The sequence below is a fragment of the Danio aesculapii genome, chromosome 23 (genome assembly GCF_903798145.1).
Source record: "Danio aesculapii chromosome 23, fDanAes4.1, whole genome shotgun sequence".
Lineage (NCBI taxonomy): Eukaryota > Metazoa > Chordata > Actinopteri > Cypriniformes > Danionidae > Danio > Danio aesculapii.
In genome coordinates, this window is record NC_079457.1 from 10,256,846 (window position 1) to 10,280,236 (window position 23,391).

At 35.3% G+C, this 23,391-nt stretch overlaps 1 protein-coding gene across 3 annotated transcripts in view; it reads right to left on the reverse strand.

Annotated features, from left to right (window-relative positions):
• Positions 1 to 18,089: 18,089 nt before the first annotated feature.
• plekhg5b (pleckstrin homology domain containing, family G (with RhoGef domain) member 5b) overlaps positions 18,090 to 23,391 on the reverse strand; it is a 140,619-nt gene continuing 135,317 nt past the window's right edge. For all 3 annotated transcript variants that reach the window (XM_056450043.1, XM_056450042.1, XM_056450044.1), the window contains 2 exons: positions 21,733 to 22,156; positions 18,090 to 18,545 (listed from right to left, as the gene is read on the reverse strand). In XM_056450043.1, coding sequence (XP_056306018.1) covers positions 18,536 to 18,545; positions 21,733 to 22,156 — 434 coding nt within the window. In that variant the 3' untranslated portion in view covers positions 18,090 to 18,535. The remainder of the gene's footprint in view (positions 18,546 to 21,732; positions 22,157 to 23,391) is intronic.

The window sequence follows — 23,391 nt, forward strand, 5'->3', positions numbered from 1 at the left end:
TCTCGTGTTAACAGAAGAAAGAAACTCATAAAACTGTTGAACGCACAAGAAAATAGTTTGAAGAAAGTTGAAAACCTGTAACCATTTTATAGTAGGAAAAAACAAATACTATGGAAGTCAATGGTTACAGGTTTTCGATCTGGGTTTGTGTTCAACAGAATAAAGAAACTCATAAAGGTTTTTCTGTTGAACACAAAGGAAGATAATTTGAAGAAAGCTGAAAACCGGTAACCATTGACTTCAATAGTAGGAAAAACAAATACTAACTCAATGGTTACAGGTTTTTGATCTGGCTTTGTGTTCAACAGAATAAAGAAACTCATAAAGGTTTTTCTGTTGACATAAAGATAGATATTTTGAAGAAAGCTGAAAACCGGTAACCATTGACTTCAATAGTAGGAAAAACAAATACTAACTCAATGGTTACAGGTTTTTGATCTGGCTTTGTGTTCAACAGAATAAAGAAACTCATAAAGGTTTTTCTGTTGACATAAAGATAGATATTTTGAAGAAAGCTGAAAACCGGTAACCATTGACTTCAATAGTAGGAAAAACAAATACTATAGAAGTCAATGGTTACAGGTTTTTAATCTGGCTTTGTGTTTAACAGAATAAAATAACTTATAAAGATTTTTTTGTTGAAAACAAAGGAAGATATTTGAAGAAAGCTGAAATCGGTAACCTTTAACTTCCATAAAAAGAAAAATAATTACTATGGAAGTCAATGGTTACAGGTTTTGATCCGGCTTTGTGTTCAACATCAACTCAGATTTGTATCAAGTGAAGGGTGAATTTTTTTCATTTTTGGATGAACTATCCCTTTAACAACACCCCAAAACCCCCTTCGAAACGTTGTCCGTCAATATCAAACCGCATCAACCATACACACGTATATATAATATTCCACGTTAACCTGATTAAAACCACTGTGCCTAATGATGCCAGATGTTGCTTGGCAGCTTTCCCGACAATACAGAGGTCATGGCTGGCATATAACCGTGCCGTGTGACATGAACAGACTGATAGAAGGCATCTGTTCTTACGGTGAGCCACTCCATATGGCCCAACGCTTGTCGTGATGCCTTTTCGCGCAGCAGAAAACCTCGTAAACATGCTTCATTTCTCATTTTTCTCCCTCGTACAAGCAGAAATCCAATCATTAGGGGCCTGTAAAGAGGATGATGTTGATTAAAGCGAGCTCTGGTGTTCACCGGCACCATCCCGCACCGCAGTCTGGGGTTTTTTTATGCAGGGATTGTTAGGACAGACAATGGTGTCTACCTGATCTTAATCCCAGAGCTGCAGAGAGCGCCGGGATTGACGGCGTTTAATAAAGGAAAGTGCTCTCGTAATCTGGATTTGCCAAAGTGCCCTTTTGTGTTAATCAGACAATTTTTTACAGGATGCTTTATGACATCTGTCACTGGAAGCAGGAGTTTGTGTGGGGCATGGGGAGGAATCTATGTTATAGTGTAAAAAATGTAGTATATGATGCTCAAATTAAATAGACACTAAATAAATGTATTCATTAAGTTATTGTACAATATCAGAATGTAGCTTTCTGCTTCATAATTACACATTTTAGAAGTAGAATTTACACTCAAAGATTTATGTTTGCTGTTTGTTCTATCTACTTATTTAAAATGAGCTGAAAAAACACAATTCTTGATACATAAACATCAATTCATATTTTATATATTTGAATTGCATTAATATATTTCTTTTGATCATTTGTTTGTTAGCATGAATGCAAGATTTGCATTATGCTATTAACATTACAGTAGCTTACTGCTAACCTGTGGAAAAGCTGTCATCAAAATCAGGGAACATCTTTTTTCTGGGTTTGGGGCTTGTAACTACTTTTACATGGACATCAGTGATCTAATGATTTGCCTTAATCTGAATAAGAGAATAATATGATTCAGGTGTTTACATGAGTTGCTTTTTGAATGTTACATTCATGATTCCCAGTTACATGTTATAGCACATAGACCATTAACATCATTGTGTCACCAGCCTATAAATGTTTCCTCTGCAGTTTGTGTCTGTGGTCCTTTAAGATAATCAAAAATCACTGTTTACGTGGTAGGCTCTTGATCAGAGTATTGTCTTAATCATATTAAAATCAGAGTATTGGTGTCCATGTAAATGTACTCAATGAAAGTGCCAGATGATGTCACAAGCTGTCAAAGACAGTCCATTCCTCACCTTTAAGTTGATTCCATGAGCCCTCACATTTCATAAGTTTGATGTGTTTCCCCCCTTACATGCAACTTTTGTAAAGCATCTGCTGCATGTTGGTGTGTCAGAATAATTTCTTGTAAAATATAGCCATACTTTAGAACGCTTAGTTCAAGTAAATTAGATGAATGCGATCATGCGTGTGGATGAAGAGAGTCGCTCACCGCATGCGCCGTACTGCGCACTTTGCCTTCTATAAGCAACAAGAACAAACGCCTGACATCGCTGATTGTGTCCGTATGCCTCAAAGCTGTTTAGAATTGAATATTTCATGAGTTCACACTTGTAATAGTTTCAGAATAAAGCGTATTTGGCCTGCTGTCTGGGGAGAGGGCTCTGAGCTCAGGGAAGACCCCAACTCGAGTTATTCCCCTTATCAGGAAACAGAGAGGAATTGGGATTCGAGCGAAGTATCCAGCCCGGCACCAGAACGCTCCCCCAGGGATTGTAATGCTTAAGAGGTGAGGTGACGGGGTGGTGGAGGGATGCTAAAGTCGTAAGATGCTGCAGGTAAGACAGCTTTGGTACATATAGGGGTTTGGTCAAGAACTGATTGGATAATAGAATAATTGTCAATGACGTATTTGATACTAAAACTTCTGCGCGTGCTCCTCCCGAAATTTGTTTATCATTACTTAGATAAACGTATTCATCACTAACATCACTTAGAGATTGTGTGACACAACGCGTACTCATGTGTGCCTTTGGTGCACATGACAGTTGAAAGCATCACACACCAGACGCGCACATTCGCATGTTATTTAAAATTAAACTATTCAGATGTCGCTCTGTGGCGCAGCAGAAATATGACCAATGTCCTGAGTCGTGGCTTGGCGCCGCGGACAGCCGCCGACTTGCGGCGCCATTGAGTGTACCCTGAGAGAAACCTATGTTTAGAATTCTTAAATGTCACCGAGCGGCGCTTCTGGTATGCGACCTGCTTTACATTCTTGTCGCAGCACAAATGGCACCGGAATTAGGCACCGAAATTCATATGCTGATTCGGTCCGATGCATACCAGTTACAAAGGTACCCAACCCTACAACTGACCCAGCTGGGACTCGAGCCAGCGACCTTCTTGCTGTGAGGCGACAGTGCTAACCACTGAGCCACCTTCAATTAATTTATTGTCTTATTATAGGTTAAACTTATTGTCCTAATTTATAAGTCTTCCTCCTCACATGATCATTCAGAAATCATACTATTAAAATAAGCTAATTTTAACACGACTTTATGAAATAAAGTGTTAATTAAAAAATAATAATTCCCGACCACAAATTTTTGTTATATTAGACACGTACAGTAGAATGAGGTGTGGACGAACACACGCACACACATACACACACACACACACCCAGATCAGCTAATCGACTCAGGTTGTGTAATTACATTTAGGTTGCAGTGAAAAGCTGCATTTTTATAATTAAAGTCCAGTGTATCAGCGATGAAGCATAATAAACTTCGTCTAAAATGAAGGATTACATTGATAAGCCCCAGAAGGCCAGAAGTGGGAGTTGGGGGGGGGGGGGGGGGCTGGTGTGTGTTGTGTAGAGGAGGGGGGAGTTGGATCCGGCAAATCTAGGATGGGATTAATGGAGAAAATCCCACGGGCCGGAACGCTGCCTTTTCCATGAGGATTAGGGTCTTGTGTGGAGTCAACATGCTGTAATCCACCGATTAGCTGATATAATCACCTGTAAATACACCTTGGCCTGCACACAGCCCAGACTGCCAACCACTGCCCCGCACACACGCTGAAGAAGTTCACACAAACGCAGATCCACACTCCCAAAGATCTAAAAATAAAGAAAGAAATAAAGAATATATGATTCAGCTCATGAAACACAGTTAGAGAAGAACATATTCAGTTTCAAGGTCTCCTGAAGTGCTTTGAAATGCACAGATTTGTTCAATGTGTGAAATTATTTCAAATAAAACATGAAGTTCGTCCCCCTTTTTAATAGCCATTGACATTTAGATCATACACTCTAAAAATGGCTGTGATTTTAATGGTAAAAAACTGTAAAAATGCTACAGTAAAAATCCATAACCTTGTTAACAGTATGTTTCCTTAATATATACAGCGAATAACCGTAAATAGACTTTCCCAGAATTCCCTGCATGGCACATCACTTTTTACTCTTTTTTTTTTAACATTACTATGGATCTTTTTAGTTGTTTCCCCATCAGTTATGTTCATTAGAGATTTATGTTAGATCTAATGTTGATAAACAATGTTTATTCCATGTCTTTAATTTTATGTGTGTTTTTACCATACTAGTGATTAGTAGCTGTGTGAATGACACTGAGCACCTTCTATACACTGATACATTTTCTGCTTGTGGGAAAAGTTGATTGTGATGAGCATTGGTTTATTTCTTATCACCACCTGCATATTGCTGTGTTAACGTGTCTATCTGTGTAACAAATGATGAGATGTAAGATGATGGTAAATTCAAAATACAGACATATTACATCTATAAATGAATAAAATACTGCAGTTTACTGTAAAAATGAGAAATTACTTTTACGGTTTGTAGCGTATTTTTAAGGGTGGAATACAGGCAACCACAGCTGTCGCTTTTTTACCATTTTACGGATTTATTTTTTACAGTGTATCAATGAGTCTTTCAGGTAAAGCACATGACAGCCACAGTCTTTAATAAAAAAAGCTGTGTCTAAGTATTTTACTACAGATACTACTACAACCACAGCCATATCACCCTGCAGCCCAAGACGGGATGGGATTTTATGGATGAAAACAAAAGCTTGGATGACAGAAAACTTACCTGAATTTTATAGAGAAATTTTAAGTGCGTGGGGGAACTTTGTAACAAAAGTGGAATATAATCCACATGGAAGGTAAAACATTTTAAACCAACCTCTTTTCTTAAACAACAACATTTTTAGTCAAGGGAAGGTTTTATTTTTTAAGAAACGGATAGAAGTTGGGATTTTAAAAGTAAGGGACATTTTATATGAATTTAAAGAAGGCTTTTTAACTGAACAATATGTTATAGACACAATGGAGGAGGCGAAAGAGGAATACAACAGAAAGGAAAGGAAAAAATCTTGACATAATTAAACAGGCAATTCCGAAAGAATGGATACGAAGCATAGACAATTTTGAAAAAGAAAAAGAAACAAATGAAGTGTGTGAAAATAGGAGAAAAAATACATGATTTTAAAGAATGTACTGTGAAAAAATATTTGTTTTTTTAGAGAGAAAGTTTTTAAAGAACCAACAGCAAACAAATACTGGATGGAAAAATACAATGTAAAAGCAAATGAAATATGGGGAAACATGAAAGGAAGGTATGTAGAAACAAAAGTCGAATGTCTAGAATTTTTAATAAGGCACAAAGCAATATTTTCTGATGTCATTTTAAACAAGATAGGGATGTAACAAAGTGTCAAAAAGAAGAAGATGGTTTTTTACATGTTTTTATATTGTCAAGAATTGGAAAGTTTTTTTAAAAGATAGTAAAGTTTTAATTAAAGGACTACTTGGAGACTGAGTATTGATGTTGGGATAAAATAATAAAAATGAAAATAAGAAAATTGTCAATCTATGTATAATGCTGATGAAGAATGCAATGTGGGAAAGGAGAATTGTGGCAAAAAAAGAGAAAATTGTGATGATGTATGGACAATTTTAAGGAGGAAAAGGGAAGGATATGTGGAAAAACTGTATATATATTATAAAAACGAGAACAATTTAGGTGAACTGCACAAAATTTTGACAGACAAAGCATGTCAAGTTTTTCAAGAAATTAACTGGAATTTACCACAGTTTTAATGTTTTGATTCCAAATGATATTTTAATCTGTATTGTATTATGCTTTACCGTGTGAAATTGTAATTGAAATTATTTTAATAATAAAATAAAATAAAAAAAAGCCCAAGACCGGTTAATCACTGAAGCTAAGCAGGGCTGAGCCTGGCCACGACCTGGATGGGAGACCACATATGAAAACTAAGTTGCTGTTGAAAGTGGTGTTAGTGAGGCCAGCAGGTGGTGCTCAACCTGAGTCCTAATGCCCCAGTAAAGTGAAGGGGACACTATACTGTCGGTGAGCGCTGCCTTTCAGATGTGACGTTAAACTGAGGTCCTGACTCTTTGTGGTCTTAAAAAATCCCATGGTACTTCTTGTAAAGAGAAGGGGTGTAACCCCTGCGTCCTGGCCAAATTCCTTTCATTGACCTTACCGATCATTAGTGGTGGGCAAAGCGAGGCTTCATAAAATACTAGCTACGTTTCCATCCACCTATTTTTATGCGCATAAAAAAACGGTTGATGGAAATGCCAAGATGCGCATCAATTTTGAAAATGTGCATAAAAAATGTATGCGCATAACTGAGTAGGATACATTTTATTAGATAATAAAAGGTGCGCATAAACTGCAATGGAAACACTTTTACCGCACAAATTTCAGTATGCGCATTAAAAAAAGTCATGTGGTTTGTTATAAGGGATCATGTGATGATAAAAATGTGTGTGAATGGATAAACCAGCAGGCTGAGCACATTGTAAAACATCTGAAATGTTGTTTTGGTCATTCTAAAATGCATTAACCTTTTCAGTATTAGTGTTGTTATATTATTAATGACCTCCAGAGCTGTCAAGAGTATCTGTCCTCTGCGTCTCACGCCTTCAAACGCCACCGCGCGTTCATTGCATGTCAGGATTGCCTTCTGAGGTGCAAGTCATTTATTAAATGAAGAAAACATTCACGCAGCATCTCCTACCACAGCAAATTCAGTTTTCACTCTTGATATTTGGCACCAGTTAGTCAGGAAGTGACGATTTTGTTCGCTTTGACTTATTGGAAGGAAACACTGCTTTATTTGCACGTCTTTTATGCAATATTCCAGTTTTGCGCATAAAGTTAATTCGCATTTTTGGATGAAAACATAGCTACTGAAACAGTTGAAGTTTTGAAACCCATCTCTACAGTGACACCTAGTGGTCATTTTTTATGTATTGCTCTGGAACAGCTTTAGCAAATTGAGGTATTAAACTCCACGTTGTAGAATCGAGGTTTCAAGTGATTTAGTGGAGCGGTGAGAGTTCCAGACTAGCAGTCAGAGTTAATGGGTTCAAATCCAGGGTTAGGTTAGCTGTAGAAGTTAGTTTTTAAATGCTCTGGTCTTGTAACGTGTTTTGTTTTAACGTTGGTTTGACGTCCGAATCAACACTGTGATTAAATATGTCTTGTTTTGGTTGTAAAAAATTAACATTATTAAAATAATTTCAGAGTATTTGAACAAGTCGGGATTTGAATTTTTTAGTCACATGACCTAATTTTTCGAAACACTGTAGTCACGTGACCTGGGAGTTTGGAATCACCTTAGTCATGTGACCCAGGTGTTTTGGATCATGCTTCAGTGCATTGTTTCAAAACACTTGCGCTTCGGGATCTCAACACTGTGTCGAAACGTCCGTTTCACGTCAGCCATCCCTACCAATTATGGGCTTCCAATAATCCCCATCCACTGAATTGGCTCTACCACTGTTTCTTCACTCCACCAATAGCTGGTGTGTGGTGAGCGCACTGGCGCCGTTGTCCTGTGGCTGCCGTCGCATCATCCAAGTGGATGCTGCACACTGATGGTGGCATGAAAAGACCTCCTCCCCTCATGACTGTGAAGCGCTTTGGGTGTATAGCCATACACCATGAATGCGCTATATAAATACACATTACATTTCATATACTAGAGAGCATTTGATTGGCCAGAAGAACTGATGAGAAGCTGAGGTGCATGGTGATGTCATATTCAGATGGTTTTAAAGGGTGCTTAAAAACATACCTAAGTTTTTTTGAATGTTTAGCTGAAGGTAGCGATTTTAAATGGGGCCCTATTATGCTAAAATCACTTTTATAAGGTCTTTAAACACAGTTGTAAGGCATTAATGTATGAATATTGCCAGCCTCTAATGGTCAATATTAATTAATTCTATTTTTTATAATCACAGTTCACAGTTTGTAGAAACACTTAGATTGACATTCTCCCTTTGTACATGTCATCGAAAGTGGAAAGTCCCTCCCATTAGTGATCATTTCTCCCTCAATAGCATAAACAGCCCTGAGTGAGTAGGCAGACATCTGCCATTAGATTTTTGAATCTGCCACTTTGCTGACACTAACGCTGTTTCTCAATTCCAAGAACATAGAGAACAGACTTGTGTTCTTGTGAAGACCGGTCTTGCCAGGTGTCCTCGGAAGAACAAACTCAGGATACCGCAAGAACAGAAAATGCGTCCTGTGAAAAATGAGATGCTGCGTTCTTCCTGATGGTCACGTGACCTTCACGCTTTTTTAACAGAAAATTATTTAAACATCACAGCATTTATACAACTATTTATTGTTTTTCCCCTTTTCACAATAAGTACTATGCATAAAGACTTTACAAATATACGTTGTACAATATAAATAAAACAGACTCAAGATCACTGAAGAACACATATTGAGAAACAGCCGAAGTCGTTTGTAGCTCCACCCTCTTTTGAAAAGAGCACAATCTCGTTTAAATTTAAAGCGACAGTCGCCAAAACAGCACAATTTGGATCAAAGCCTACAAGGTGGTGTTTCTAAGAGTTGTAAAAACTCAGTTGTGTTGTATTTTGAGGAGAAACGTCACATACACACTCTAGAGACATCAGATATTTGTTTTACATTTTGTAAAAAGAGGCATAAAGGTCCCCTTTAACTTGTCATTTTGCTTTACTTCATTTTGTTTTTTTTTTACTTTGAGATTATATTTAAAATGTAAAGTGCTTTATAAATGTAATGTATGATTATTTCAATTATTATTATTATTTTGAGACAATGTTTTTGTTTTATATTCAAAAACAAATCAAAACCTCAAGCTGGTTTGGAAAAAATCGAGGGTGAGTAAACGATGACAGAATTTAAATGTTTGGGTGAACTATCCATTTAAAATTTAAAAGGGGACATAGGCCTAATGAAAAACACAAATAAACACAAACAAGAACCGTTCATTTTGTTTTCATGGAAACTTTGAAGTCTGCCATGTTAGGTAGCTAAACATGACAATCAAATAAATATTTTTTAAAGAGCCGGGGATCTCATTATGTGTTTACGTTTCTGTAAAACATATTCAGGCATTTGTTATGCAGCTACAGATTTATACATATTGAATCAAAACCCTTCTGTGTTTTATTCTATATAACGTTTACACAGAGAATGTTCAACCGATTTAGATGTTGTCACGCCACATTTCTATAGCGCTTTTTACTATGTAGATTGTCAAAGCCGCTTTACATGATTTGTACATAGAGATAAACATAACAGTTAAACCCCATAACCATATTTCATATTGACTAGTAACTTAGCAGAATGGATTTATATCATTTACATAAGTGGAAAGAACTGTTTAGACGATACAGCGTCATATTTGATCTTTTTACATTACACTTTCTAATGTTTGACTGGAAAAATGTGATACTAAAGTCACACTAACGTTAACTTTAGTCCCTTTAATAATTCATTTAGTAGTCATCCTCAGTTAGCGTTTGAGGTCTTATTTAGCAGTTCATCAGGTAATTTATAACAACCTATATGTTAAACAAGTTGTAAAACAGGTTGAAAGTTGTATCATAAAATCAACATTTTGATGTGTAAAATCTCCAAAAGTAACATTACCTCTCTAAAACCGTCTGGAGTCAGTTTAGTCACCATCAATTGCTTCACCGCAGTTTTTTCTTGCTATTGTGAACTGAACTATAGCTCAGTAGTTCCCTCTTGTGCTCTTAGTGGACCATTACTTTGGTCTGAATGCATTTCCAGGGGACTCGCTGCGGTTTTTGTTTAAAATAATAATAATAATAATAATAATAATAAAGCAATAACTCATATAATTGAATTAATAAAACACAGTAGGGCGACGCAGTGGAGCAGTAGGTAGCGTTTGTCACTTTATTCGTTTTATTCTAATCGGATATAAATCCGATCGCTCAAACCACTTCACAAGGTGATCTGGGATGCATTCAAGATGAAATTGGACAGGTATAATCATTCAAAAATGAATACTGACTTTCATAAATTAAATTTGACTTTTGCATTCTAAAAGTTCTTGAGTAAGAGACATTTTACTTGATTTGGGTCATTAAAATAACTCTGACTACCAATATTATGATATAGGTAGCCTATACCTGCTGTAGTCAACCTAAAACCTACAGTAGTTTGACATAAAACCAAAACAATACCCATTCTTGTCTTAGGAGATTTTTATTAAGCAAATTTTTGAATAACAGTAAGTTCATGATATGTTAAATATGTATTATTGTCTGCTGGTTTTAAACATACAGAATAATAATAAATAGTTATGTAACAACCATAACATTACCATTATGTGTTAGGACATCTTTGATTAACTTTTTATTACCTACACCAAATGTTGACTAATGAAGGTACATTTATAACAACTATTTATTTGTTAGACTGCTTTATTGTCAAACCATGTTGCATACAAATGCGTTCAACTGACTTATATGACAGTGCATTACTGTAGAGGACCAATAAAACAGGAGACAGGTGTTTAGAAAGAGTATCCTTTATTTTTTTGACCTGCAAACTCATTTAAACAAGATAAACTTTCAGAAAACATCACGGAAACATTATAATGCGCGCGCACATGAATATAACCCGCGGTTGTCTTCAGTAGTCCTTCTTTGCTCAACAACTGCTGAAAAACAAAGCAAAACATTACAACAGCCAGACATACAGTTAAAACATTACAGTTACCATGATTTCTATTTTAAACTATAGTAAACTAAAGTTTGAAACTATAGTTTAAAATAGACGATGAGTGGGCCTCGCTGCTCCCACCCACCATAACCCTCGCAGCGAGGTCCCACTACCGGCCTCCCGTGTTTCCCTGAGGGTCCTCAGGGCTTGTATTGATCCCTGCCTAGGGTTCACAAGCCGCCTCGCCCCAGGGAGTGCACGAGCTAACCGGGCGCCAGTCCGTGCCAGTGTTCACTGGAATGTTGCTCGGCGGCACATTTCGAGCAACAAACACGTAATATTCTTCGCGATATTGCGTTTATGTACGCAAACCGCAAGGAACTACAGCACAGACGGGCCCGAGTGAAGCTTCACGAAGCGGACTTCGTGAGATTGGCGTGGCTCCACTCGTACCGTCAGGTATTGAACTCACCTTGGTCAAGTACAAACAGCAACACCGAGCGAACTGACAACACTGAGAGAGAACTGACGAGCTTTATAGGAATGCAGATGCAAATGTTTACAATGCGACGTCACTGCTGTGAGTCTCGTTGTCATGGTGAGCGTTGAAGAGAGCACATCTCATTGGAGCACACAGGCTCGGGAATCTCCGTCACGGCGAGTTGCGGTCGGCTGTGGACAAAACATATTAAATATATTGAATATATATTTTTACATTTTTGATGCTGTTTAATATTCTGTGATGCAGTAGAATATGGAGACAGATGAATATAATTAAAGACAGATGCGGAACATTAGAACATTAGAAGTGAGCCCGGCTAGGACTCTGACAAACTGGTAAGCTTCTTATTATCCAAGAACGCCATCTAGCGGTCACATAACCCAATAGCATGTTACTTGCTACTAACCACCCCCCACGGGCAAAAGGTCCAGCATTTGTCCTTTTAATTATTTTATGTAATTTAATAACATATATTATATTTATTATATAATTAATATAATATATTTGTATTCAATATATATTCCCGTCACATCTGTGTTTATGAGGCTGTTTGGTCACTTCATTAATTTTATTCTGATCAGATATCCAGATTCCAGATTAAACTGGACATGTATAATCATTCATAAATTAATATAAATAAAATAAATTATGACCTGGAGAAAATCTGACCTGCGCCTGAAACACCTGTAGGTGTGCTTTTACAGTCAAAATTCTATTAAAACATGTTTACTATAAGCATAAAGCATGTTCTAACGTATCAAGCCTGTAGCAAGAGGGGTTCGGAAAACCCACCCCTCACTGACAAAGGACCAGAATTTGTCCCATACAATGAGCCTATTTGTCCTATTTTGACTGCTATGCCATCATAAATAATGAAAATAATCCATCGAAAAAGGCTTTAAGACCAAACGGAATCATTTGCCGGCTGTTGCTCCGGTGAGACTATAAACTGATGTAAGAGAAGTCTTCTTTCACTACTGCATTGTTTTTAAACAGAGAAAACATTTTACAGGTAACTTTTATTCTAAATCTTGAACCTTATTTCTGAAATAAAAATGAGCAATAAAAAGGTGTGAAGCACCAGAAGTGGACCATATTGAATTAATATGAATATATTTAGGCTATTGTTGATATCCAGGAATTTTAAAATTCCCTTTTTTTAACCAAAGAGGCTAGAAAAATTCTGCAGAATTAATTATTATTATTATTATGTTTTAATTATTATTTTTTATTGAAATGGCCAAATTGTGACTGAGGGCAGTTGCATGTGCTGGTTAGTTTGTTTTTTGTCTAATAAATGACAGTAGGCTACAGTTTGTTTACTTTAAAACTTTAACAGATTCTTATTTTTTTCCCAGTGATGTGATGTAATAAATTTGTTTTAATGTTTCTTTATTGCAAATTTTTATAAAATATTTTTAGTACCTCAAAAGTGTGGTTATGATGACGTCTGACTAGTTAATCCAGCAAAAAAAAAAAAAAAGTCACTAAAATACAGAATTTAAATCTCAGTTAAATAGAAACTGAGGCGTATAACTGCAAAAAGGTCTACATTTTGAAAAAAAAGAACCACTCCTTGCATCAGGCTGGCTACGGGCCTGATTAATGGCATGATAATTGTCATAAACATGGCATTATTTTTTTGCTAATTAACTTACACTCACCGGCCAATATATTAGGTACACCTTACTAATACCAGGTTGGACCCCCTTATGCCTTCAGCTCTGTTTTAATCCTTCATGGCATAGATTCAACAAGGTACTGTATATATTCCTCAGAGATTTTGGTTCATATTAACATGATAGCATCACGCAGTGGCCGCAGATTTGTCAGCTGCACATCCATGATGCGAATCTCCCCTTCCACCACATCCCAAAGGTGCTCTATTGGATTGAACTCTGGTGACTGTGGAGGCCATTTGAGTACAGTGAACTCATTGTCATGTTCAAGAAACCAGTCTGAGATGATTTGCGCTTTATGACATGGTGCGTTATTCTGCTGGAAGTAGCCATTAGAAGATAGGTACTTTGTGGTCATAAAGGGATGGACATGGTCACAACAATACTCATGTAGGCTGTGGCATTGACACGAAGCTCAATTGGTACTAATGGGCCCAAAGTGTGCCAAGAAAATATTCCCCACACCATTCCACCACCACCACCAGCCTGAACCATTGATACAAGGCAGGATGGATTCATGCTGTCATGTTGGTGACGCCAAATTCTGACCCTACCATCTGAATGATGAAGCAGAAATCAAGACTCATCAGACCAGGCAACGTTTCTCCAATCTTCTATTGTCCAGTTTTGGTGAGCCTGTGTGAATTGTAGCCTCAGTTTCCTGTTCTTAGCTGACAGGAGTGGCACCCGCTGTGGTTTTCTACTGCTGTAACTCATCTACCTCTAGGTTATTTGAGTTACTGTTTTCTTTCTATCAGCTTGAACCAGTCTGACCGTTCTCCTCTGACCTCTGGCATCAACTAGACATTCGCGCTCACAGGACTGCCGCTCACTGGATGTTTTCTCGTTTTTGGACCATTCTTTGTAAACCCTAAAAATTATTGTGTGTGTGAAAACCCCAGTAGATCAGCAGTTTCTGAAATACTCAGACCAGCCCGTCCGGCACCAACAACCATGCCACGTTCAAAGTCACTTAAATCCCCTTTCTTCCCCATTCTGATGCTCCGTTTGAACTGCAGCAGATCGCCTTGACCATGTCTACATGCCTAAATGCATTGAGTTGCTGCCATATGATTGGCTGATTAGAAATTTGCGTTCAGTCGGATAGGTGTACCTAATAAAGTGGCCAGTGAGTGTTCATTTTAGTGGGTGTCTTCTACAAATTGATGCTCATATACAAAAAAGCTGCACAAATACTGAAAGATGTCTTTTATTTTGAAAGACACTCCCTCACAGGGGAACCGTTATTATTTTGGTTCTTAGCACATTTCAAAATTAATTTCAACGAAACACATTTAACAAAGACGACAAAACTAAAACAAAAAATACAACCAAAGTGAAACTATTTAATATATATATAAAACAAATGCAAGCTTAATAAATATAACAAACACAAAAAGCCTAGTGGGTAAACATATACAGTAATACACCATATTTACTTTGGGCAGGGTTGTATCTTTCAGAAAAGGAGTTGGTTTAAGTTTAGCAAAGCACCAGGCAGTTTCAGCTCAACATGTCGGGTAACAGCAGTATTAAATCATAAGCTTAAGAAATCCTCAACACATAAACGAGGACATCTGAAAACTAACACAAGCTTCCACTTAAACCAAACACTCATAAGTGCTCAATTAGTTACAAACCAAAAATACAGTCTCTCAAACATCCGTTGAGGCATGTCGTTTATGAATCCATTTTGACATAATATACAGTAAGGGATTCTTTAAATAAAGCCGTGGCAAAACAACAATATAATCATACAGAAATATTTACGCCATCCTGTTAATGAAAATAACACTGGTCCAAAAGAAATGTTCAATTTTCCTTAAAGGGACAGTTCATCATTTACTCAACCCTCCACTTGATGCAAACCTATTTGAGTTTCATTCTTCCATTAAACACAAAAAGAAGATACTTCGATGAATGCTGTAGACTTTAATTCCATAGAATTTGTTTTTCCTATTATGTATGTCAGTGGTTTGGTTCAATCTTCAAAATATATTTATTTATGTTCAATGGTAAAAGAGCGAGTAAATGTTTGTTTTCGGGTGTACTGTCGCTTTAAGGGCTGTTTAAGTTCTCTGAAGTCAAACAGTGATTTGGTTTTAATAGGTTAGAGATCTCACTCATTCACATTCATAAACCCTCTCTCTCTCTCCAAACATATTTCAATTTCTTTCTTCCTTTGAACACAAAAAGAAGATGCTTCGAAGAATGTTGTATTGGATTGTATTCTTGCATTGGACACAAAAAGATGATATTTTAAAGAATGTTGTAGAATTGAATTTCATAGGATTAGTTTTTCCTACTATGGATGTTAACGGTTTGCTACATTTCTTTAAAAAATAATGTTCAATGGAAAAAGAGAGCGAGTGTTTTTGGTGTACTGTTGCTTTAAGGTTTGAGTTTTTTCATCTGTTGAACACAAGAAGAGGATGTTTCGAAGAATGTTGTAGTAATGGATTAGATTCTTTTGTTGAACACAAAAAGAAGATATTTCAAACAATGTGTGAGTGGGTGTGTATGTTTGGTAAAAGATGGCAAGTAAATGTTTGTTTTTGGGTGTACTGTTGCTTTAAGAGCTGCTCAAGTAATCTGAAGTCAAACGGTTATTTGGTTATTATAGGTTAGAGATCTCACCCATTCACATTCATGAACTATCTCTCCAAAACTGTTTGAGTTTGTTTCCTCTGTTGAACACAATAAGATGTTTCGAAAAATGTAATCAAATTGGATTGGATTCTTCCATTGATTACACAAAGTTATTTCATAGAATGATGTAGAACTTAATTCCACAGTATTTGTTTTTTCCTATTATAGATGTCAACAGTTTGCTACATTCTTCAAAATATATATATTTTTCATGTTCAATGGTAAAAGAGAGCGAGTAAATGTTTGTTTTTGGGTGTACTGTCACTTTAAGGGATGCTCAAGTTCTCTGAAGTCAAACAGTGACTCGGTTTTAATAGGTGGAGATCTCATTCATTCAAATTCATAAACTCTCAAAACCTATTAGAGTTTCTTTTTCTGTTGAACACAAAAAGAAGATATTTTGAAGAATGTTGTAGACTTGAATTGCATAGGATTGGTTTCTTCTTCCTATGGATGTCAGTGGTTTGAAACATTCTTCAAAACATATACTTTTTTATGTTCAACAGTAAAAGATGGCGAGTAAATGTTTGTTTTTGGTGTACTGTCACCTTAAGGGCCGCTCAAGTTCTCTGAAGTCAAAGAGTGATTTGGTTTTTATAGGTTCGAGATCTCACTGATTCACATTCAGAAACTCTTTCTCTCCAAATCTGTTTGAGTTTCTTTCGTCTGTTGAACATAAAAAGAAGATATTTCAAAGAATGCCTTGAATTCCATAGGATGCGTTTTTTCCTACTATGGATGTCATTTGTTACTGATTTGCTACATTCTGTCGCTTTAAGGCCTGCTCAAGTTCTCTGAAGTCAAACAGTGATTTGGTTTTTATAGGTGGAGATCTCACTCATTCACATTCATTAAGACTCATTAACTCTCTCTCCAAACCTGTTTGAGTTTCACAGAAAGTAGATATTTCAAAGAATGTTGTAGAATTTATTTCCATAGCATTAGTTTTTTCCTATTATGGATGTCAATGGTTTGCTACGTTCTTCAAAACATCGATTTTTTGATGTTTAATGCAAAAAGAGGAAAGCTCACTTTAGGGCGAGTTTATGTTAAATTTGGGGTGTGCTGTCGCTTTAAGGGCTGTTTAAGTTCTCTGAAGTCAAACAGTGATTTGGTTATTGTAGGTTGAGATCTCACTCATTCACATTCATAATATCTCTCTCTCCAAACCCTTTTGATATTTTTTTTTTCTTGTTGAACACAAAAAGAAGATATTTTGAAGAATGTTGTCGACTTGATTCCATAGGATTCGTTTTTTCCTATTATGGATGTCAATTGTTTGCTACATTCTACAAAACATATATTTTTTATGTTCAATGCTAAAAGAGGAAACTCACTTGAGGGTGAGTTAATGTTCGATTTTGGGTGTACTGTTGCTTTAAGGGCTGTTCAAGTTCTCTAAAGTCAAACAGTGATTTGGTTTTTATAGGTTCGAGATCTCACTCGTGTACACACACGCACACACACATTCTCATACAGTAGTGCAGCTCAAATCCGATTTCACTGTAAACAGTGATTAGTTACTTAAATAAATGAGTAAACCCCTTGTAACTTGTAACTGTTAAGTTGACTTAATCATTATAATTACAAGCATAGTTCATTTACTTAAAAGGAACACTCCACTTTTTTGGAAATAGGGTTTATTTCCCTCATTTTCAACTCCCCTAAAGTTAAACAGTAGAGTTTTACCATTTTCTAATCCATTCAGCCAGTCTCCGGGTCTTACATGAGCACTTTTAGCATAGTTTAGCATAAACCATTGAATCGGATTAGACCATTAGCATCTCGCTCAAAAATGTCAATCATTTTCAATAATTGTCCTATTTAATTTATATGAAAATAGGGCCCAGCTAGGTAAATATGTACCAGCGCAGTGTAATATCATTGTGCATGCTGCAGCCATGGTATGGCATCAAAGATCCTTGATTATAATGCCAGAATAAAAGTCCCCTTACCGAATCGGCCTAGAAAATAACAACTCTTTATTTTCTGTCATTCTTAGTAAATGATGTAACTACAGAAGAGAATAGCTTTAACTAGGAAAATTATAGAAACTCTTTTACCATTTTTAAGCAAGATTCAAATGGTGTAATCCGATTCAATGATTTATGCTAAGCTAAGCTCAAATTGATAGAGAGATTGGCTGAATTGACTACTATATATATATATATATATATATATATATATATATATATATATATATATATATATATATATATATATATATATATATATATATACACACACACACACACAATATATATATATATATATATATATATATATATATATATATATACACACACAATATATATATACATTGTAAAACTCAACTGTTTAAATCTAGGGGAGTTGTAAAATAGGCTTATTAAAGAGTGTTCCTTTAACGAAATTACTATTTATTTTTTATAAGTCAACTAATGTTTTGACAGTGTTGTCGGAAAACAGAAATAAGCAAGAGAGTGTTGTTTTCTTTTCATTTGATGCTGTCATGTGGCCTTAAGCGTCCCACAGGAAGGGCTCTGATTAAACTTGTTGTTTGATTATTTGCTCGCATGTCCTCGCATTCTCTGATAACTGGATGTCCTCTCGTGAAGTTTGTTGTATTTTACAAAGTGCAAGAGTTGAAGAGTCGGCAGTCCTCTGCTTTAGGAAAGGGATCTGTCCAGCTGGAAGAGGGAAGGGAGAAGAGGAAAGAGTGCATTTGTGTCCTGCAGAACTCAGAACTGCTCAACATCTGTGGTGGAGGGATGCTACACTTCTCTGTGGAGAGAGAATGTGATGAATATTAGAAAACAACAACAACAACAACAACAACAACATAATCAATAATAATGAAAATAATAATAATAATTATAAAAAGTTGTTCATAATAATACTATACTTAAATATTTTTATATTTTTTGTACAATCAAAAATACAAAAAAATAATACAAATATTATTGATTTCAAAAAGAAAATCTTAATGATGATTATATTATACAGTATATATCATCTATATACATATACATATATATATATATATACATATATATATATACACATATATATATATATATATATATATATATATATATATATATATATATATATATATATATATATATATATATATATATAATTCTTAATGTTTTGATATTGTTTTTGTGATATTTTTGTGATATTGTATTTGATAAGTTTTTCATAGGACGACACGGTGGCTCAGTGGTTAGCACTGTCGCCTCACAGAAAGAAGGTCGCTGGTTCTGGTTTGAGTTCCTGGGCCAGTTGGCGTTTCTGTGTGAAGTGTGCATTTTTCTCATTTTATCCTCCGGGTGCTCCGGTTTCCCCCTCAGTCCAAACATGAATTGAATAAACTAAGTTGGCTATAGTGTATGTGTGTGGATGAGTGTGTTTGGATGTTTCCCAGTACAGGGTTGCAGCTGGAAGGGCATCTGTGTCAAAACATTTGCTGGATAAGTTGGCAGTTCATTCTGCTGTGGCGACCCCTGATGAATAAAGGGACTAAGCTAAAGGAAATTGAATGAATGAATGATCAAAATCTTAAGCGAGATGCTAATGGTCTAATTGGATTCAATGCAGTTTGCTATGCTGTTCCTATTAATTATAATATGCTATCCAAGTATGCTATCCATCTCAGATGCAGAAAAGCTAGTCCATGCTTTTATGACTTCTAGGCTGGACTACTGTAATGCTCTGTTTGCTGGCTGCCCAGCATCCTCTATTAACAAACTTCAATTAGTACAAAATGCAGCTGCCAGAGTTCTAACCAGGTCTAGAAAATTTGATCACATCACCCCAATTTTATCCTCCTTACACTGGCTGCCTGTTAAGTTTCGTATTGAATTTAAAATATTGCTTCTTACATATAAAGCTCTAAATAATCTAGCTCCTGCTTATCTAACCAATCTTCTGTCTCGCTACAATCCAACTCGCTCTTTAAGATCTCAAAACTCAGGACTTCTGGTAGTACCTAGAATAGCAAAGTCGAGTAAAGGAGGTCGAGCCTTCTCATTTATAGCTCCTAAACTCTGGAATAGCCTTCCTGATAACGTCCGAGGCTCAGACACACTCTCCCAATTCAAAACTAGATTAAAGACCTATCTGTTCAGTAAAGCATACACTTAGTGCACCACTTACGGGGCTTCCACACAGGTTATGCATCTTGCTGATATACACTGTGAACATCAGCTACGCTAATTATTTTCTTTATTCTCCATTTCCACCTGGGGATACTCTTCCCGAGGCCCTCAGACTATGCAGAGTCACTGATTCGATCCAAGACCAACGACGAGATGATCCCAAGGTTTCCATATCCTGGACCTGGCCGAATCCTGAACAACTACTGCGATGGTCATGGAAGAGTGGAGAACATGAGACTGTTTCCTATGACGCTCCAGAGACAGACGAGTCTTCGCTGAGGCCAGCTTCCAGCCTCCGCCACTGAGACTGCAGCTCTGCACAAGACGTTTGGCCAGCGGAGAAATTAAAATGGTCGTGCCCAACTGAGCCTGGTTTCTCTCAAGGTTTTTTTTCTTCACTTCCGCCTTTAGTGAAGTTTTTTTTCCCTCTCCGCTGTCGCCACTGGCTTGCATGGTTCAGGATCTGTAGAGCCGCGCATCGTTGGATTTGCTCTTCAGTGTTTGGACTCTCAATAGTGATTATTAAACCACACTGAACTGAGCTAAACTGAACTGAACTTAAACACTACAAACTTAACTACACTGTTCCTATTTACTGTGACCTTTTATGTGAAGCTGCTTTGACACAATCTACATTGTATAAGCGCTATACAAATAAAGGTGAATTGAATTGAATTGAATTAATACAAAATCCAATTCAATATTATTATTATTAATAGTATTATTAATAATAATAGTAATAATAATAATAATAAAACAAAAAAAATAATTAAAACTATTAATTTACATTTATTTTATTTCTTAAAATTAATACAATTAATCACAATTATTAATTAAAATATCTAATGATTTATTTCTGTATAAAATAAAATAATTTTTCAATCCATTAAGGCAGTCTCGGGGTCTGGGGGGAGGCCTATTAGCTAAGCTTAGCATACATCATTGAATCCGATTAGACCATTAGCATCTCGCTTAAGATCATTCATTCATTCATTTTCCTTCAGCTTAGTCCCTTTATTCATCAGGGGTCGCCACAGCGGAATGAATCACCAACTTATCCAGCATATGTTTTACACAGCGGATGCCCTTCCAGCTGCAACCCAGTACTGGGAAACATCCATACATACTCATTCACACACACACACACTCGTACACTACGACCAATTTTGTTTATTCAATTCACCTACAGCACATGTCTTTGGACTATGAGGGAAACCGGAGCAGCCAACTGACCCAGCTGGGACTCGAACCAGAGACCTTCTTGCTGTGAGGCGACAGAGCTAACCACTAAGCCACCGTGCTGTCCCCGATTTCGATCATTTTCCAATTTAAATCTTGACTATCCTTAAGTTACACTATGTACTAAGACATTTTATGGGTGCAATGATAATAGGCAGTACCTGAAAATAGTCCCCATTAAGTAACTAGTTAACAGCGCAGTGTAATATCATTGCGATTGCGATTAAAAAATAATAATAAATAAAATACAGTTTTTAATTAACAACAAAATCCTAAGTCCAATGTGGGCAAACACAATCCATACGGTTAGTTTTGATTTAATTTGTACTTTAAACAATAAGTAAACGCACTACAGAATGTTACGTTTACACATCCCTGCGCAAATAGCATGTAAACGTATCAGCCTTTTACAGCATAATACTCACTACTCTTGAGTAATATTTACATCAGATATTTGTACTCTACTTGCACTACATTTTGAGGCAAGTAATAATACTTTTAATTTGAGTATGATTTTTCAGTACTCTTTCCACCACTGATTAAATCTAATAAGCAGCAGAAACACTTACGATGCAGTGAGCGTGGAGTTAAGCACCAGTGTGGTTCGTATCTTATAAAGCTGTGCCAGCGTGAGCTTCTTGTGCTGCTGTGTTTTCTGACGGCGGTTCCCGGTTCCCTCTACACCAGTAGGGGGCGACAGTTCCCCGTCTGACGCGCTACTGTTGGGAAGCTGACCACTGCCAGTCTCACTGGCCATTTTAGCCCGTTTTAAAGTGTCCTTAAGCACAGCAGAGGGCAAACTGCAGGTTAGTCTGTGACTCTCCTCTGTGGGCAGAGACTCGTCTGATTTTGTTGCTTTGAGCTCCGTCAGGCTCCGGCTGAGGGGAGGTTCAGTATATTTAACCCTCTGCTCCCAGGTGTGCCGACTTTTTGATTTCTTGGGAATATCCTGGTGAACCGTGGATAGCAGGTTGTCCTCGGATCGGGATTTACCTAAAATGATAATGATAACAGCAATAATAATAACAATAATAATAATAATAATAATAATAATAATAATAATAATAATAGAACATTTAAATTTATTAAGGTGTAAAATAAAATAAAATTTTAATAAATCAAATAACTTTTAGTACTGTTTAGTAGTATTTTACAATATAATATTTGTATTAAAATAGAAAATATTTAAAAATATTAATAAAATAATAAATATAAATTTATTAAGGTGAAATTAAGTTAAAATAGATCAAATAAAACTTTGTACTGTTTGGTAGTATTTTACAGTATATTAATATTTATATTAAAATAAAACAATTATTTGTTATAAATAAATCATTTAGGTTGACACTGACAATAATAATAAAAAATGAACAATAATAATAATAATAATAATAATAATAATAATAATAATAATAATAATAATAATAATAATAATAATAATAATGAGGATCATGATAATTACCCAATAAAATTTCGGACTGTTTTAGAGGTATTTTATAGTACATTCATATTTATAGTGAAATTAAAAATAATATTTATAAATATTCATAAATGACAAATAAATCCTTTAGGTTGACAATGACAATAATAATAAATCAATAATAATATTGAGGATGATAACTATTACACAATAAAATTTACTGTTTTAATAGTTTCATAATATATTAATATTTATATTAAAATAAATTAATATTTATAAATATTCATAATTAATAAATAAATATTTTATAACAATAACAATAAAAAAGAGAATAAAAATGAGGATAAAAATAAAAACACAAAAATAATAATTTATTAAGGTGTAAAACATGAGATTTTAGGCATATACCTTAAAAAATAATAATAAAGGTAATCATAACAAAAATAAAGATAACAATAATAATAAAACAATTTTATTTATTATGGTGTAACATTAAAAAAATAGATTAATATTTATATTAAAATAATTTATATAAATATTCATAAATTGTAAATAAATAATTTAGTACAAGAACAATAATAATAAAAACATAATAATAATAACAACAACAATTATAATAATAAATCTAATAATAATAATAATAATAATAAATTATTAATTAATTATAAAAACACAAAAATACTTTTATTAAGGTGGAAATATTGTATGTATTTACAGTACAATTTGTAGTAGTATTTTAATTTAAAATTAATAATAAAATGTTATTGTAACAAAATAAATAGGAATTATATTTTTGTTAAGATGAAAA